This window comes from Meles meles, chromosome 12, assembly GCF_922984935.1.
Source record: "Meles meles chromosome 12, mMelMel3.1 paternal haplotype, whole genome shotgun sequence".
Classification (NCBI taxonomy): domain Eukaryota; kingdom Metazoa; phylum Chordata; class Mammalia; order Carnivora; family Mustelidae; genus Meles; species Meles meles.
Window position 1 is genome coordinate 96,262,064 of NC_060077.1, and position 18,084 is coordinate 96,280,147.

The 18,084-nt window shown below is 48.1% G+C and overlaps 1 protein-coding gene and 1 pseudogene across 5 annotated transcripts in view; one reads left to right on the forward strand and one right to left on the reverse strand.

The window, feature by feature from the left end:
• The first annotated feature begins 647 nt into the window (after positions 1-647).
• Positions 648-18,084, forward strand: part of ADNP2 (ADNP homeobox 2) — a 28,830-nt gene continuing 11,393 nt past the window's right edge. The window contains exons 1-3 of one of the 5 annotated variants that reach the window (XM_046026006.1): positions 757-772; positions 8,584-8,705; positions 14,146-14,204. In XM_046026006.1, coding sequence (XP_045881962.1) covers positions 14,196-14,204 — 9 coding nt within the window. In that variant the 5' untranslated portion in view covers positions 757-772; positions 8,584-8,705; positions 14,146-14,195. Of the gene's footprint in view, positions 773-3,011; positions 3,031-6,119; positions 6,138-8,583; positions 8,706-14,145; positions 14,205-18,084 lie in introns of those variants that run through there. The other 4 variants (XM_046026005.1, XM_046026002.1, XM_046026004.1 and 1 more) reach the window with 4 other exon arrangements.
• LOC123954360 lies at positions 14,407-17,486 on the reverse strand (annotated as a pseudogene).

The following is an 18,084-nucleotide window of genomic DNA, read 5'->3' on the forward strand; positions in this document are numbered from 1 at the left end:
CGCAGGAGAGTGGGGCAGCGTTCTCAGGACAGGGCTGGGAGGTCAGGAGCCCCCATCCAGGCTGTCCCCAAGAGGTGTCAATTTCAAGGGCGCACTTGTCCGACCTCCAGGAGCCCAAGTTGTGTTCTCCAATGGCAGCGCGGGGTTCTCCTCGCAGCTAGCTTCCTATTGGCTCTGAGATGTGGGCGGGGCCACCCTTTCCTGCCACGGCCACTAGCTCCACCCCCATGCCATGCAAATGAAGTCAAAGCTCTGGTGAGCCCACGTGATTGGTCACGTGGTGAACGACACCCTTGCCCCGCCCCTTCCCATGACGTCACCACCTACTCAAACTCTCTCGAGAGTTTGCAGGGATGCAAGGGAGAGGCTGGCAGCCCGGCCCACTGTGGCAGGAGGGGGTTAGGGGCGGGGTCTACAACAGGGGACCCCCCAGTCCCACTCCAGAGCCTCCAGTCCAGCTTCAGACAGGGGCCCCAAGGGTCCTGTGGGGCAGTGCCCGTGGGGGGGCCCCATGCACCCTCTCCCCCCATTGGCTGGCTGTACTGGCATGCAAATGAGGGCGCGCGTCACTTCCGGACGCAAATCGAGCGCCATTTTCTCTTTCTGGCCGAGCTGGGAGGAGGGGACGGGGTCGCGCGGGGGTGGGCGCGCGCCGAGGCGGGGGTCCCGCCGAGCGGGGCGGAGGCGGGCGCAGGCGCGGGGCCCCGGCGGGCCGCAGCGCCGCGGCGAGAGGCGGCGGGGGACGCGGCGGCGGCGCTCCGAGCGCCCAGCGGTAGGTACGACCCCGGCCCAGTTCCCCGGCGACGCCCCCGGCCCTGCCCGGCCCAGGCCCGCGGAGTCCGGACGGCGGCCCCGCCCCGCCCCGCCCACAGCCCGCGGCCGCCTCACGAAGCCCGCGACGCTCTCCCGGCGCGGGGTTGGCGGCCCGGCTGGCGCCCGTCACCGTCCGCGTCACGTGGGCGTCGGGGGTGGTCGCCGGGGCGGGGGTCGGGGGGTGGGCCGCGCGGAGAGGGGCGGCGGGGCGCGGGGCGGGCGGTGGCCAGGGCGGCCCCCGGGCGCGTCTCCCCGCCGCCGGGCCCCCGGAGCCTGGGCGGGGAGCAGCCGGGAGTGGCCGCCGAGGTCCGCGGTCCGCGGGCGCGGGGCTGCGGTGGGGCTCGGGCCGGGGCAGGGCGGCGCGCGGGCCGGGGGGTGCGCAAGGCCGACGCCGGCTAACTTGTCGCCGGGCGCCGCCGGCCGCCCCTGACGCGGCTGTTGGCGGCGCCTCCGCTCGCGGTTGTTTCTGGACCGTCCGCGGCGGGAGCTGCGGGTCGGCGGGGCGCGCCCCCCGCGCGGTCGTCTGAGGGCTTTCTCGGGGCGCGAGCGGCGCGCTGTCACCGGGCACGGGGGCACGGGGGGCGGCGGCGGGGCTGCAGGCGGCGGGGCTGAGCCTCGGGGCCCGCCGCGCGTCCGGCTGTGGAAGTGCCGGTGGTCCCGGGTCGGAGGTCGGGGATGCGCGCGTCCCCGCCCGGAGCGGCCCTGCGGACCGACGCGGGTCGTTGGGTTGCGGCCGGCGGTCTTCCCGCGCGCAGAAGGGGACGCGGTGCCGCCCCGGGGGCCGGACGGGACTCGGGTGGGGGCCGGACGGGACCCCGGGCACCTGCCGGGCTGTGTGACCCAGAGCCGCGTCGGGTCAGCGGTTGGCCGGCTCCCGGCGGCGAAGGCGGACTTGGGGCAGGGACTGCGTGAGATCCCGGGGCGCCTTGTTCCCAGGTTTGCGGCGCGCGTCTGTGCGGGCGGCCCCTCCGCGCTGCCTGTCACGCGTGTCCGCGCCGCTGCCGCACGCGACAGGCCTGAGGCCCGTGGCGTGGTGAAGGTCCGGGACGCGCGTCGACGCCTCGAGCGCGGGGTGTTCTCCGGCCGCTGAACTCCAGGCCGGTTTCCCGAGGTCGGAGTCGGAGCGCTCTGCGGGCACCGCCGGGCGCGCGCTCAGCCCCCGCAGGCACCCGCGGCCGGGACTGTGACCTGCCAGAGGGTGCGCGGGCCGCCCCAGACCCTTTCCTGCTGAGCGCGACGCGGCGTTGGCGCGCCTGAGCCCGTGTGGCGCCTTCCATGTCGCGGGAGCCCGGAGCTGTGCGGGGTCGCGTTTCCAGAACGGAGCGTCCGTGCAGGGCACGATCCCGTGGGCGTCGTCCTCGCGCGTGGGAGCGGCGTTTTCGGAGGGTCCGCGTGGGCCGGGCGCGGGGCAGTGGACCGTGAACCGAGGCTGGTAGACGAGGGCGGCCGCGTCCGTCTGCTGGGTCCGAGCGCCGGAGGCTCAGCTGCACCGGCGAGTGGGGGCCGCAGCAGCAGTAGCGAGGAGGTGCGCGTGCTCGCGCCTGAAGCAAGAAGTGCCCATTCTCCGGATTCGGGGAAGACGACTGACCTTTCCTTGGCCCTGTCCCAAGCCTTGAACAAGTAACTGCGGGCCTTTACCACTTGCCCCGTCCCGGACGGCTCCCGTCAGTGTCCTCCTGAGAGCCGGCCAGCCTGCATCAGCCCCCGGAGCCCGCTGCCTTGCAGGTGCTGCAGTCCCCGCATGCCCGGCCGCTCAGGTCGCGGTCCCGAGCTTGCGCCCCCCACCGCCCTTGTACTCTGCAAGCACGGGTGCAGCCCCCTGTTGCGGAGGCAGGAGGGGGGTGGTCGTGCGTGACCTTGGACAGTTCTGTGCAGCCGCCCGCCCTGGGGAAAGAAGAACCCAGGGGCAGAGAGGGCCACGGGACTGAAGGAGGAGACGAAAGCGAGTCTGATGAGAGTATCCATAGAGCATCGCTCAGTAGTTTATCGAGGTTTTCTCTGGCCCGAGAAGCCGGTGTGAGCTTGAAAGTGACCTTGTGTGTAGTTTCTAGGAACACCCTCATGAGGTTCTTGACAGCTCCCCTGTTAGGTGAGGCTTTGGGGCTTGAATTCGTGACCCTGTGTCAAGACCTGAGCTGAGATGAAGAGTCAGAGGCCCAACCGACTGAGCCACCCAGGCCCCCTCGGTGGGGCTTTTTAAGGCTAGAACCCAATTCGGTGCGTTTCATTTCTAGTAATTTTATTAATTTTCTACTTTATTTCCTAGGAGTTAATATTCTTCAGTTATAACATACTGAATGATCCTTCAGTCTCTCCTTCTGCTGAACCCAAGACCTACTTTTGACCTAGATAATGAGATTTGGAACTCATTCCAAATGAGCTGCTCAGAAATTTTGTGTTTCCTTTGTACCCACTGGGAATTCCTCTCTCTTACCTGTTAACCCTTCCTCCCCCCAATCCCACCCATTTGATTCCAGTATACCTTTTTGGTTTCACTTAGTTTTGGCCAAATATAGTGAGACTTTTCCTTTACCTCAGTAATTTTTTGATGCTGATCTGTTTGCCTAGACTGTTTCAGGCTCCAACTCTAATGGTCCCATAGCCTTTTTGAACCTTTTAGCACTTTTTAAAAAAATATTTATTTGATAGAGACAGACACAGCGAGAGAGGGAACACAAGCAGGGGGAGCGGGAGAGGGAGAAGCAGGCTTCCCGCAGAGCAGAGAGCGTGATATGGGGCTCGATCCCAGGACCCTGGGATCATGACCTGAGCTGAAGGCAGACGCTTAATGACTGAGCCACCCAGGTGCCCCATCACTTTCTGTATGTCTTATGATCCCTACCCTGTTTTATTTTATCTCTTTTGTTCCCTTGTTGTGAACACTTGCTGTGTATTACACTCTGTGATAGGTCCCAGACGTGCAAAGACAACATGATTCCTACCCTAAAAGGGTTAAGTCTAATAGGAGAAGTAGATGCATAAACAGATCATTGGAACACGGTGCCATGCAAGAAGCTTGAAGTGGGAGGGGCACCAGGTATATGCTGGGGGAGGAGGGGTCACAGGATGGCTGCAGGCATGGAATTACTGACTCATAGATGTTGTCATTTAGAATCTGGGGAGATAGGGCTAAATTGCCCTCTACGCATGTCGAAATTAAAGATTTTCTACTTAGTTTCACTGCCAGTGATGATCAATCTTTAAAAGTTATCATTCTGATAATAGAAGATTGGCATTCGTTATTTTAACCTGGTGTTCTTAATCTGACTTGCCTGTTCTGTAGCTTTGGAGCTTACACGTTAAAAAACTTTGGAATAGTTGCAGATTCATAGAAATTGCCAGTGTAATGGGAAGAACTTTCCCCCGAGACTTCTGAAAGTAACTTGCCAAACAAGATGCCACATTACCCCAGATACTGTTTCCAACGATAAGAGTGTTTCACCCACATATCCAGAATGCAGTTATCAGAATCAGGAAATCAATATGTTATTATCGTCGAATCCTCAGGTCCCACTGAAGTTTTGCTAGTGCTCCAATAACACTTCTGGTGAAAGAGCGAACTTAAAATTTCACCCGGTATTTGTTTTCGTGCCTTCCAGTGGGAAATAGTTCCTTAGTTTTCCTTCCGTGATCTTTTTTAAAAGTGTGTAATTCAGGTGGAGCTGTGTAGCCATCACCACAGTCTAATGATAGAACATTTCTGGCACACTCCAAAAAACCTGTTTCCACCCCCAGCCAACTGCTAACCTCGCTTCTGTGTCTGTGGAGTTGTCTCTCCTGCGCAGCTCACATACGTGCAGTCAGAGAGCGTGGGAGCTTCTGCGTCTGGTTTCTTTCGCAGAGCATGATGTTTATGAGGTTCATTCGTGTTGTGGCGTGCATCACTACCTCGTTTTTAATGCCAAGTAGCATTCGTTTGTATGGGTATACCATGTTTGTTTATCCATTTACCGTTAGAAGGACATTTGCATTGTTTCCATGTTTTGGCTGTTATGACTAGTGCTACCTTGTATGGTCTGGACCCTCAAATATTATAGGCTAGTTATTTTGTAGAGTGTCTGTTAATTTGGGCTTAGAAGTCTACTAGACTTCTGTGAATTACTTTTTCCTTCGATTATTTATTTATTTATTTATTTAGAGGGTGGGTGGGGAGGGAGAGGGAGAGGGAAAGAGAATCTGAAGCAGACTTGGTGCCCAGGGTGGAGCATGACACTAGGCTCGATCTCAAGACCTTGAGATCATAACTGGAGCCCAGATCATGAGTTGGGTGCTTAACTGACTGAGCCACCCAGGCTCCCCTTTCCTTTGGTTATAATTAAGTAATTTGGGGGGAGGTGCTTGGAAATCACGTACATATTCTGTTCTTCGTCAGATTTTCAGGGTATTTAATTGTGTATGTCAGCATGGACTTAAGTTTATATTCTGCTGCGTTATATTTTAGTTACTGTTGATGTATACCAAATCACCCCAGAACTTCATAGACTAAAACACTGGATTAGAACTCAGTAATTCTTTGAATCTGGAGTTCAGACCAGAGCAAGGGAGATGGCTTGTTTCTGTTCCTCATCTGGGAAGAGTCAAAGGCTGGGGTGACTTGACAACCAGGGGTCTGGAAGGACCTTCGCTCTCATGTCTGGTGGTTGATGTTGGAACATCTTCATGTGCTCTTTTCATGTGGGCTAGTTGAACTTCCTTATGACATGGTGTCTGGATTCTAAGAATGTTGGTCCCCAGAGAGCAGGCAGAAGCAAGTAGCATTTTTATGCTGTAGTCTTGGAAGTCCAATGGTATTATTTCTGTCATACTTTATTGGTTGAGGTAGCCACAGAGTTCTGCCCAGGTTCAAGGGATGGGGCATAAATGCCTGACTTTGGGGGAGGACTGTCAAGATCATATAGAATATTTATTAGATGAAAAAGGTTTATTTATTTAATAGAGTATATGTGGAGGGGAGGGAGAGAGAATGTTAAGGAGACTCCATGCCCAGTGCTGCACTGACATGGGGCTTGATCTCACGACCCTGTGATCATGACTGAGCCACCCAGGTACCCCAAGATCATACTATAAAAGAGCATGTGGGACGGGAGGTACTGTGGCATCGTGTTTGGAAAATTCAGTGCCACAGGTTGTAATCTGTTACTATCATTTATTTGATGCCCGAATTGTCCCAGTTTGGGTTGCGGGAATTTGCTTAAGTTGGTTTCTTATGAGTCCTTTTGACACGACTCACCATTCTTTGAACCACTCTTTCTTATTTTCTGGTACAGGACAATGTCGTCTGGTCTTGCCTTTCCCATGCTCCAGCCCTAGAATCAGCCATTTTTGTAAGGAGCCCTGGTTCTTTTTAATGGAAGGTGACTTAAAAAGTGAGATTTGGGGGTGCCTGGGTGGTGCAGTTAGTTAGGCATCCAGCTCTTGGTTTCGGCTCAGGTCGTGATCTCAGTGTCATGAGATTGAGCCCTGTGTTAGGCTCGGCACCCAGTGCAGAGGCTGCTTGAGACTCTCCCTTTGTCCCTCCTCCCAGCCCACTTGCTCTCATTCTGTCTCTCAAATAAATACGTAAATAAAAAAAAGAAAGAAAAGAAAGAAAGATGTGGGCCTCAGGAGTGCTCCCTGCTGCTGGGTTGTGTAAGTGCTTCCGACTCTCAGTGAACAAAGCTACGGAATATACACACGCACATTTGCAACTGTGTTTTTTATATATGTGTGTATTAAAAACAGTGAGGTCACACCTGTACCTCCCGTTCTGGTCAAGTACCACAGGGTTTAGTTTAATTTTATGCCGCCTTAGATATTTTAAAAACAGCTTTTTGGAGATGTAATTTACATACCATACAATTCACCTATTTAAAGTATATAGTTCACTGGTGTTTAGTATATTCACAGAGTTGTGCAAACATCACCACAGTTGACTTTTAGAACATTGTGATTGTTTCCAAAAGAAAACCTGTTCCCTTAGCCATCCCCTCCATGCCTCCACAGCCCTGGGCAACTAGTATTCTACTTTCTGTCTTTGTAAATTTGTCTGTTCTGGACAGTTTTTGTGAGTGGAGTCCACGATGTGTGGTCCTGCATGTCTGGCTCCTTCGACCTAGCGTAGTGCCCCTCTGGGGTAGCCCACATCATAGCACCTGTCAGTCACTTCCTTTACTTCCTTTACGGCCAAACGTTGGTTGTATGGACATGCCCAGTTCACTTATCCGTTCATCAGTTGATGGACATGGGGCTTGTTTCTACTTTCTGGCTTTTGTGGGTAATGCTGCTGTGAACACTGTGAACAAGTTTTTGTTTGGGTGCATCTTTTTAATTTCTCTTGGGTGAAATTGATGATTCATGTGGTACCTGTATGTTTCATCTTTTGAGGAATTGCCAGACTTTTTTCCAAAGTGACTGCACCATTGTACATTATTACCACAATGTATGAGAGATCCAGTCGCTCCACATCCTTTCTGACACTTGTGTTTTTTCTTTCTTTCTTTTTTTTTTTTGTTTAAATTATGTTCATCTTAGTAAGCATAAAGTTGCATATTTCATTGTGGTTTTGTTTCATTTCCCCACAGCTAATGTTGCCTGGCGTCTAATTAGGGGCTTAATGGCCATTTGAATATCATCTTTGGAGAAATTCAGATCTTTTCTCTGTTTTTTTCTCTTCTTTTTTTAAAAAAAGATGTATTATTTTTTAGAATGAGCTTGAGCAGGAGGGGCAGAGGAAGAGGGAGAGAGACTCTCATGCAGACTCTGCCCAGAGTGCAGAGCCCAGCCTGATGTGTGGCTAGATCCCATGACCCTGAGATCACGACCTGAGCTGATACCACGAGTTGGGCAGCTAACAGGCTGTGTACCCAGGCACCTCTCTTTTGCCCATTTTTAAGTTGGGTTATTTGTCTTTTAATTATTAAGTTACAAGAGTTCTTTTCTTTATATATTCTGGATATTAATTCCTTATTAAAAATGCGATTTGCACATGTTTTCTCCCATTTTGTGGATTCTCTTTTTGCTTTTTTGATGATTTCCTTTGAAGCATAAAAGTATTTTATTGGAGGTGCCTGGGTGGCTCAGTTGGTTAAGCATCTGCCTTCAACTCAGGTCACGATCCCGGGGTCCTGGGATTGAGCCCCGCATCTGGCTCCTGCTTCTCCCTCTCCTGCTGCTGCTCCCCCTGCTTGTGTGTGCGTGATTGCTCTCTCTGCATTCTCTCCTCAAATAAATAAAAATATTAAGAAGTTTTATTTTGATGAACTCCAGTTCTCTTTTTCTTTAGTTGTTAGTGATTTTTGGTGTCATATCTAAGGGTCCATTGCCAAATCCAAGGTCATGAAGATTTATGTCTGTTTCCTTTTAAGAGATTAAAAGTTTAAGCTCTTACGTAGAGAGGTGTATGATCCATTTTGAGTTGTTTTTTGTGTCTAACTTCATTCTTTGGCATGTTGATATATAGTTGTCCTAGCATAATTTGTTGGAAATTACTCTGTTCTCTCTCTCTCTCTCTGTCTTTTTTAAAGATTTATTTATTTGAGGGCGAGTGGGAGGTGGGGAGGGGCAGAGGGAGAGGGAGAGAGAGTCTCAAGCAGACCCCGTGTGGAGTGTGATGGACTTGATCTCATGGCCCCAAGATCATGACCTGAGCTGGAACGAAGTCAGACGCCCAACTGACTGTGCCACCTAGGCACCCTGAAAATTACTCTGTTCTTAGTGTGTTACCTGCTCAGCTAAATATTTGATGTCTCAGTGTAGGTACTCAATTTTTTTTTCTTTTCTCTTTTTTTTCAGGAAAAAATTCAAAAATGTTTCAGATTCCTGTGGAAAATCTTGACAACATCAGGAAGGTACGAAAAAAGGTGAAAGGCATTCTTGTGGATATTGGGCTTGACAGCTGCAAGGAGTTGCTGAAGGTAAGAATACATGTGTGAGAGGGAGAGAAGACAGTGGCCCTGGCGATGCGGGATTGGCTTTATGGCGGTGAGATCTGAACTGGGAGTGTTCCTCAAGGTGGAAATTGCTAGTATTTCAAATGACTGCATGAGAGCAAAATTAGTTCTTATTTATGTCTTTCTGACTTAAAGTGAGCTATTTTAAGCTGTTCAGATTTTTAAAGTTATTTTTACATGGTTCTTTTTATAGTTCATAGTTATCAAATATATTTGTTTTTGATCTTCAAAGGGAATGTGTTGAATTATTTGTTTTTTTGGCAAAAGAAGACCCTGACGTGACCTCCTGGATTGTTGGGAGTAGTCACCCAGCGGGGTGCACATGTGGTGTGACGTGTGGACTTAAGGTGTGCAGTTTCAACACAGGTTTACAAGTGACGCTCACACTCACATACTCTCATAATTTTTTCCCTTCTTGTGACTTGAGAATGGATGGCTGGCATCTATAGTAAAGAGACAGAAATTGTTAAGTAAGGCTTGGTGTGCATTTTTAAAGCCATTGGTGATTCTGTACATGTTTAGGACCATGTCTACTTTGAATGTTTTTAGACTTGTGAACAATTCAGTTCATAGTATTGGCCTGGGAAGGGTTCAGTTTCTTAATTTTCAAATATCAGACTTTCATCCAGATTGATTTTATTTATAAAAAGGTGGTCTAATACTGAACGACTAGTAATTACCACGGTCCTCATTAATGGCCAGGATTGATTTTTGCGCTCAAGTAGACAAGTACCCATTTCTGGCTGCGGGACCCTAGGTAATTCTCTGTTCAGACACTGCCGCCTCGGAGACCTCTTCCTTCTGAAATGCTGCCTTCTCTGTGCTCTGTTGTCTTAACTACTCTGTTTTGCTTCAAGGCTCTCATAGTACCTGACGTTATTTATTTTCTGTCTCCAAACCGCCTCCCACCCAATGTAAGAAGACAAGGGCCTCTTTGTTTTGTTAATCCACTGTATTACCTATGATCAGAGCTGTGGTCTGGCACAGAGATATGTAATATATATATATATATATATGTATATCAATATTTTAATATTTGTATTAAGTATAGATATGCATTGTTAACAGATAAGTTTTGAATGAATGAACAAAAGTAGAAACCCAAGCAGAGCAATACTTTTCATAACAGACTATTACTGAAAGTCCTTTGCAAATAGAAGGGTGGGGGAGTCCAGAGTGGAAGCTCTTAGAAGGCTCCTGCTCAGGAACAGTCTTGAAGCAAAGAGCCGCAGAGTTCTTTGCATCTCTGTTCAGAAGTCATAGTTGATGCATGAGAATGAAAGCAAGGTAGTTATTTGGAGATAAGATTGGGCAGGTGGGTATAGACACAGTCCATTAGTAATAGCTCTTGGAAAGTTCCTGGGCCCAGTTCTGACACGACATGAGGTGTTCTGGTTTACCATGTGTGGGAGTTCTCCAGAGTGGGGAATAGAATTCTTATGGAGCTTTCCTTACATAGTCAAGGTTGATTAAGTCATTCGCTGATCCAGCCTGCAGCCCCCCTCACCTCCCTGGGAGTTGGGGTAGGCCGGAAGGTTCCAGCCCTCTCATCACGATGGGTCCTCCTGGGAACCCGTCACGCTCTTGGGTGGGATCTGCAAGTCCCCTTCATGAATAACAAGACCTCCACTGCGCCGTTAGGGTTTTGAAGCATTTTCAGAAACTGAATGAAGACCAGGTTTATCTGAGAAATACATATTTGGTCATCTGAATCACCTTACAAATAAATCATTTCTTACAACTTTCTTATAAATCATTTTCTTACAGTAAGTACATGTATTTAAGTAGTATTTGTAGAGAATATATATAAATAAGCTAAGAACCCAAGTGTATGTATATAGATACAGGGTATTTCAAGTGATAATTTATGGGAACCCCCTACAGTGATGCCTGGCGTGTGGTAGATGCTCCAAAAATGACCCCTGAAGGTGTAGTGCTGCCCTTCAGTAGACAGATGGAGAATGTTCATGGGTCATGGGGGGGGGGGGGGCGGCGGGGTATAAAGAGATGCCTTTTATCTTAATCTTGGCTTTTAGCTAATTATGTGCTCTTGGACAAATCAGTTAATCTTTATGCCTGTGTTCTTATTGCAGTGAAGGAATATAGAGAATTAGGGTACTAGGATCCTCTCCCCTGTTAGAGAGGTGACAGTTTTTAGCAGGAGCTGAGAGACAGACTTAATAATTGTGAGAAATGGGGAAAGATCACTTCTAGCTGGGGAAGCTAGAGTAGGCTTTTTTTTTTTTTTAAAGGTTTTTAAAAAAAATTTATACATTTGAGAGAGATACAGAGATAGAGCTCAAGCAGGGGGAGAGGCAGAGGGACACGGAGAAGCAGACTCCCCTCTGAGCAGGGGACCCCCCTCCCGCTGCAGTGGGATTGAGACAACACCGGGCTCAATCTCAGGACCTAGAGATCATGACCTGGGCTGAAGGCAGACGCCCAACCATCAGAGCCACCCAGGCACCCCTAAAGTAGCCTTTATGGAGGTGAGATTTGAACCGTGTTTTGTTTGTTTTTAAAGAATGGGTAGGTTTACCCAGTAGAAAGAATTAGAAAGGGTATTCCAGGAACATGAAATTTAAAACCACAACCCAGTTGGTTAACCCTTATCAAACCAGGCTGAGTGATTTCAGGAACACATTACGTTTAACAAGATTAACCAGTCATTCTTATTTTATTCTGTTTGCTGTAACATTTTCTCTCGTGTGTGTGTGTGTGAGTGTGTGTGATACTTCAAGTGTGTGTTTTTGGAGAGTAAGGGTGGTCTCTTACGTTACCACAGGATGGCTGTCCGCTGAAGTGAGCTGGTATTTTTATCCTGTCTGACCATTGATGGCTGTCCTCTCGGTCTGGGAGGGACCCACTCTAGGGTCAGGCATGGCCTTCAGGCGTCATCTCTCTCTCTCTCATCTCCTTGGAGGCGAATTGACTTTTTAAATGGAATTCTGTTCCAAAATTCGTTTTGTTTTAGTCTTAGATAAAATATGAGTAATAACTAAAAGTTTTCATCCTGGTACCCTTCATTTTTGACATTGTATAGAGCAATATTCCTCACTAAGTTCCGCTTCCTTAGTCAGCCTGAGACTGTGTCTATTCATCTGAGTTTGTTCAAGATTTATTTACTTTGACTGTGTTGACACAGATACGTACACACTTCTTAATGGAAAATTGAGAGACTTGAATGGTTTACAACTATTAACTTATCTAACTATTGGGTTAAATGTTACTGATTCTTTTGGGGGAAAAGTCTTGTTTTTTTAAATCTGTAGTTCTCTATTTTATAAAATTGTTTAAAATTCAAGCAATGGTGAAATTCAGTTTAGAAAAATCAGAAAATACATGCAGAAACATAGATACAAGAAGACTCATTGGTAAGCCGTTACCCAAAATACCATTGTTAACATTGTTGTATGTCTTTCTAGATTTTTTTAAGTGGGAGATTAAACTGAGATACTCTACTAGCTTTGTTTTGTCTTTTCACTGAATCTCTATTAAGAAATCTTTCCCATGTCAGATGCATTTATTCTTAATTCCCTGTAGTACTTAGAATTTCTTGGTTTGAAGCAACAGAAACCGACAGTAGACCAACTTAAGCAGAGGGAATTTACTGGAAACCCGAGGCCTCCAGAGTCTTCCCTGGAGACTGAAGGAGCCGAGGGAACGTCTGTCCGTGGTCCTTTCCACTTCCTTACCAGCGTGTCAAATTTCAGTGAGGTGTCACTCTGCCTTCTCCAATTTCCAAAGTGTCCGGGACTCTACTTGTCCCCTGAGTTGAGACCTCAAATTTTAGGCTGTCGAGTTCTTGTTGAAAGCCTGTCTGAGAAAAAATTGAACTTTTGGAAAGACTGACTCTTCCAAGAACCTTATCTTCTTTTCTAAAAGTAGATGTAAACCCTGCTTACTCACTAGAGTCTCTTGTTTTTTTGAAAGCTAGCATTTGATCAGTTAAAGTAGGGGCTGGCTGTGTAATTTGTACGGCACTGTGCACAGTGAAGATGTGGACCTGGGCTGGCCCACAGGCCTGTTGTCCCATCCCAACCCACAGCATGTGGGGACTCCCAAGGGACAGCACCTCTGTGCTGGGTGCTCGTGGTACCTGGATCTGGGCAGGGTTCAGGGTCCCCACCTTGACCTCTTCTCTGCCTCAGTCTGCTAGGCTTCCAGTGGAGGTGGTGACGGAATGTGACAGCTTGGTTACTGCAGCAAGTGGTGCAGGGGAGAGGGAGTGGTTTCAGGATGAGGGCGGAGAGAGAGAGGTGGGGTGAATGGGAGATGGAGAGCCAGGGCAGAATCTTTCCCAGGAACACTGGAGGTAGGACCATGTGTGAGCTGAAGCTCCAGGCTCCTGACCTGTGGCCCACTGTCCTATCAGACTACTTTTATAAAATACAAATTCAAACTTAAAATTATTAACAATTTCAATATGGTGAAACAGAGCGTTAAACCCCAGCACTGGCCTTCCTGAGCACAGGGCTCTATGTGGCTTCACTAGTCCGGTGTCCCTGGAGAAGCCCTCACTGGTATTTTCTAAGACCTTAGGCTGTTTTGTTTTGTTTTAAGATTTTATTTATTTGAGAGGGTGTGTGCGGATGTGCGTGCGAAGGGGACAGAGCTGCTTTGAGAGAGGGGGCCAGTGAGCGGGAGAGGGGCAGAGCGAGAGGGATAAGCGGACTCCCCAAACCCACACCCCAGGCATCATGAGCTGAGCCAGAGGCAGCCAAAGGCAGATGCTGAGCCAGCCAGGCGCCCCCAGATTTTTAAAAATATTTAATAATTTAGTTCATTTAACCTCATATATTAAAAATATTTCAGTAGGGAGTTCAATATAAAGTAATGAAATATTTTGCCCTCTTTTTTCTCTTAAATGTTCCAAGCATATTGAAAGATATTTTTTATTATGATAAAATATATATAATAAAGAATTTGTCATTTTTCCCATTCGCAAGTACACAGTTCGTTAGCATTAATAATCTTCATGCTGTTTTGCAACTGTCTGCTCTATTTACAGTTGACCCTGAATATCATGGTGGGTTGGGGCATGACCCCCCTTCCTTTGCACAGTCAAATCTGGGTATAACTTTTGACTCCCCTCACACTTACCTACTAATAGTCCACTGTTGTGCAGAACCCTACTGACAGCATCAGTAGTCGGCGAATGTGTATGTGTTACGTACTGTGTGCTTAAAGTAAAGTAAGCTAGAGAAAAGAAAATGTTAAGAAATCATAAGAGAAAAAGACAATCATAAGAGAAAATGCATTTATAGTAATTTTTTTTGAGAAAAAAATCTGTGTTTAAGTGGACCTGTGCAGTTCAGACTGTGTTGTTTAAGGGTCCACTGTGTTTCCAACATTTCATCACCTCTAAGCATGAGACAGTAACTCTCTATCCTCTCTACCCCAGCCCTTGGTAACCTGTAATCTACCCTAGCTCCATGGACTTGCCGACTGTAGATGTTTCACGTAAGTGGAATTTTTTTGTGTCTGGCGTATTTCACATATTTTTCTTTTTTTTCCAATTGCAAACATTAAACAGTTTTTTTTTAAAAGATTTTATTTATTTATTTGATAGAGAGTGACAGAGACACAGTAAGAGGGAACACAAGCAGGGGGTTGGGAGAGGGAGAAGGAGAAGCAGGCTTCCCGCCGAGCAGGGAGTCCGATACGGGGCTCGATCCCAGGAGCCCGGGATCCTGACCTGAGCCAAAGGCAGACGCTTAATGACTGAGCCACCCAGGCGCGTACTTTATTTTCTTAAAGACAGTTATCACTTTTTAAGATCAGTAGTGCACTGCGCCGTGGGTAGGGGATGCCTATACAGATGAAGACGGGGGAAGCCAATTAGACTCTTCGCAGCAGAACTATCCCAAGTTCCCAGAAGAATCCCAAGTTCCAGGTGTGTAAGTGTGATTAAGAGGAGGTAGACTTGAGTTTCCTGCCCGAAACTCACCACAGAAGAGCCCTGTTGATCTGGGAAGGTCCTCTAAGCTGGCTTTCATTCCGCTGTATATTGAAGTCTATATTAAATCTCACTGAGAGGGAGAGAAGAAAACCTAACCTTACCCCCAGTTTTCTGCTGTTGAGTGCCAGCTCTCATCAGTTCACTCTTCTTTATGTGACTTCAGAGTTCCTCTTTCTCCATTGGTAGCTGCTTTTTTCCCCGGTTCTTGCAACTGCTGCAACAGGCTTGGTTTCTTTTCCTGAAGAAATGCCCACATTGCTGATGCCACGGCCACTTACAGGCAGTGGAGGAATGTGCCACTGCTGTGTCTGCTGTGGAAGACCGTGCTCTCCCTGCTACCTCAGGAGGTCCTTGCGCCAGGTTCCCTCGCATCTGCGATGACGTCTTGATGGGCTTCAGTGGCTCTGAATTGTCTGTTGCTTTAACTCAGTCTTTCCTGCTTTTAACTATGAATATACCACGGTTCTTCTCTTCTTTTGAAGTCTTCAGTCTCAAATCCAATTTGGTGACCTCATTTGTACTTTGAATAACAAGGCCAAGAAGAGTCATTGGCTTTGGTGAAAAACCAGCAACATTTTTCCTAACTTCCTTAAATTCTTCTAACTTGGATTGGTAGGTTAGCCTGTGTAAGGAGCCTCGTCAAGATCGTAGACGAGGTGAACGAAATGATCTGCGTGGTTACCAGTAAATTTCTTCCAGGCCCTCCCAAACCCTCGTCCCAACAGTCCCGCCAAGCCTTTTGCATTTGATGCGGTTGCTTCCGGAGTCTCAGAGTCGTGGTCACCAGGTTTGTCCGTCATTGTCCCATGAAACCAGGAATATTGTAAAAGTTGAAGAGAAAGTTCTTGTAGCCTCCGTTTAGCATGCCCAGCAAATCTGACTTTCTTATTTTTTAAATCTTCATTACCACTGAAGTAGTCAAATAAGGTATCGCCAGAACCTAAAATCAGTCTATAGTGAGGGCTGCGTCTAGCATCTTCCTGCAGGTCGGTCGTGCCTTCTGTGTCGGCTTGTTTGCGGGGGACGACGCCAGTCCGCAGTGCAGGAATTCCAGAGTTTTCCTTGTGAAGCCTGGCAGTAACTTCCGTACCTTCCTCCTCTCTGTTCATCACCGCAGTGCCGGCGGCCTCAGGCACGTCCCTCCTGTGAGCGGGGCTAGCAGTGGTCTCAGAGCCCACTCTGGGGGCTTACTCTGTCTCCGCCTGAGGCTCCTCCTCCCCAAGGGTCTCTGACGGCTGGTTCTGTCGGACTCTCTGCGGCTGCGACCTGGGACCGCTGCTCCTCTGTAGGAGAACCACTGGGAAAGGTGGCCTGTTCCAGGGGACCGGCGTCCCTGCCTCCGGGGACAGAGTCGCTGACCACGCAGCAGCCCTAAGCTTTGGGGTCGCTGCCGCGCCCTTCCGGGGGAGCCACTTGACTTTTTAAAAATGATTTATTTATTTATTTATTTGACAGAACAGACAGATCACAAGTAGGCAGAGAGGCTGGCAGAGAGAGAGGAGGAAGCAGGCTCCGCGCTGAGCAGAGAGCCCGATGTGGGGCTCGATCTCAGGACCCTGAGATCATGACCCGAGCGGGAGGCAGAGGCTTAACCCACTGAGCCACCCAGGCGCCCCGGATGAAAGACATTTATATGCTGTGTAATGCACTTTTCTCCAAATGATGATTTTTGATGTGTGTGTCCTCCAGTAATACAAGTCTCCCATAGAGTTACAGGACAGTTCTTAGGCACCTGGGTGGCTCATTGGGTTGAGCATCTGCCTTTGTCTTGGGTCGTGATCCCAGAGTCCTGGGATCGAGCCCCACATTGGGCTCCCTGCTCAGCGGGGAGTCTGCTTCTCGTTCTCCTTTCTGCTTGTTCTCAAGCTTGTTCTGCTTGCTCTCTATCAAGTAAATAAATAAAATCTTAGAAAAGAAAAGATACAGGACCGTTCCATTGCTTTGAAAAGTTTACCTCAAGCCCTGCTTTGTCGGTCCTTGTCCCCACGCCACTGGCTACCACTGTTCTGAAATTTTGTACTAAAAATTAGATTTGCCTGTTTTGGAGTTTTACGTAAATGGAATTATATGTGCTCCTGTGGAAGATTATTCTCGGTGGTTGTTGTGTTCTGTTACATGGAGGATTAGTTTATTGGTCCTTTCTCTGATGCTGGACACCTTGGCTGTTCCAAGGTTTTGGTTATTATGAATAAGATTCTCCTTATAAAAGTATTTTTGTGAACATCTGTTTAGTTTTCTAGGAAATGGCTGATGTAGGATTCTGCACTCCTGTCAGTATTGTGTAAGGGTTTCAGTTGTGCCCTTACATTTGTGGAATTGGTTTTCTTTTCTTTTTTTTTTTTTTTAAATTTTATTTATTTATTTGACAGACAGAGATCACAGGTAGGCAGAGAGGCAGGCAGAGAGAGAGGGGGAAGCAGGCCCCCCGCCAAGCAGGGAGCCCGATGCGGGGCTAGATCCCAGGACCCCGAGATCATGACCCGAGCTGAAGGCAGAGACTCAACCTGCTGAGCCACCCAGGTGCCCCGAAATTGGTTTTCTAAAAAATTTTGAAATAACGGGGTGCCTGGGTGGCTTGGTTAAGCATCTGCCTTTGGCTTAGGTCATGTTCTCAGGGTCCTAGGATCGAGCCCCGCATTGGGCTCTCTGCTCAGCGGGAAACCTGCTTCTCCCCTCTCTCTGCCTGCCTCTCTGCCTACTTGTGATCTCTCTCTGTCAAATAAATAAATAGAATCTTAAAAAAATTTTTTTTGAAAACTGTATTACAGTAGCAGAATGTTCATTATGTTACCATACAATGTGATTGCCAGCTATGTGTTCTCTGCAGATGGCTTTTTCAGATTGAGCAAGTCCCTGATTCCTACCTTGCTGAGAGCAAAAATGATGAGTAGGTGTTGGATTTTGTTAAAGTGATTTTTCTGTATTAGGATAATTGTCTTTTTTAAGTCTAATACAGTGAACAACGTGGTTTGATTTTCTTTTTTAAAAAATAAACTCTTAAACCAGTCTGTATCTTTGGGAGAAATGCTACTTGGTTCTTTTTATATGTTGGATTGATTTGTAAAATTTCCGGTAGGGATCTTTGCATCTATATTCTTGAGTGATGTAGTCTGAAGTTTTAATTTTTTGTAATATCTTTGTCTAGGTTTGGTGTCAGGGTAATTCTGGCCTCATGGAATGGGGAGTTGTTTCTTCCTCTTTATTTTATGGAAGTTTGTAAATTGATAATGTTTTTTTTTTTTTTTAAAGATTTTATTTATTTATTTGACAGAATATAAGCAAGTGGAGCAGCAGGCAGAGGGAGAAGCAGGCTCCCTGCTGAGCAGGGACCCTGATGTGTGGGGCTCCATCCCAGGACCCAGGGATCATGACCTGAGCCGA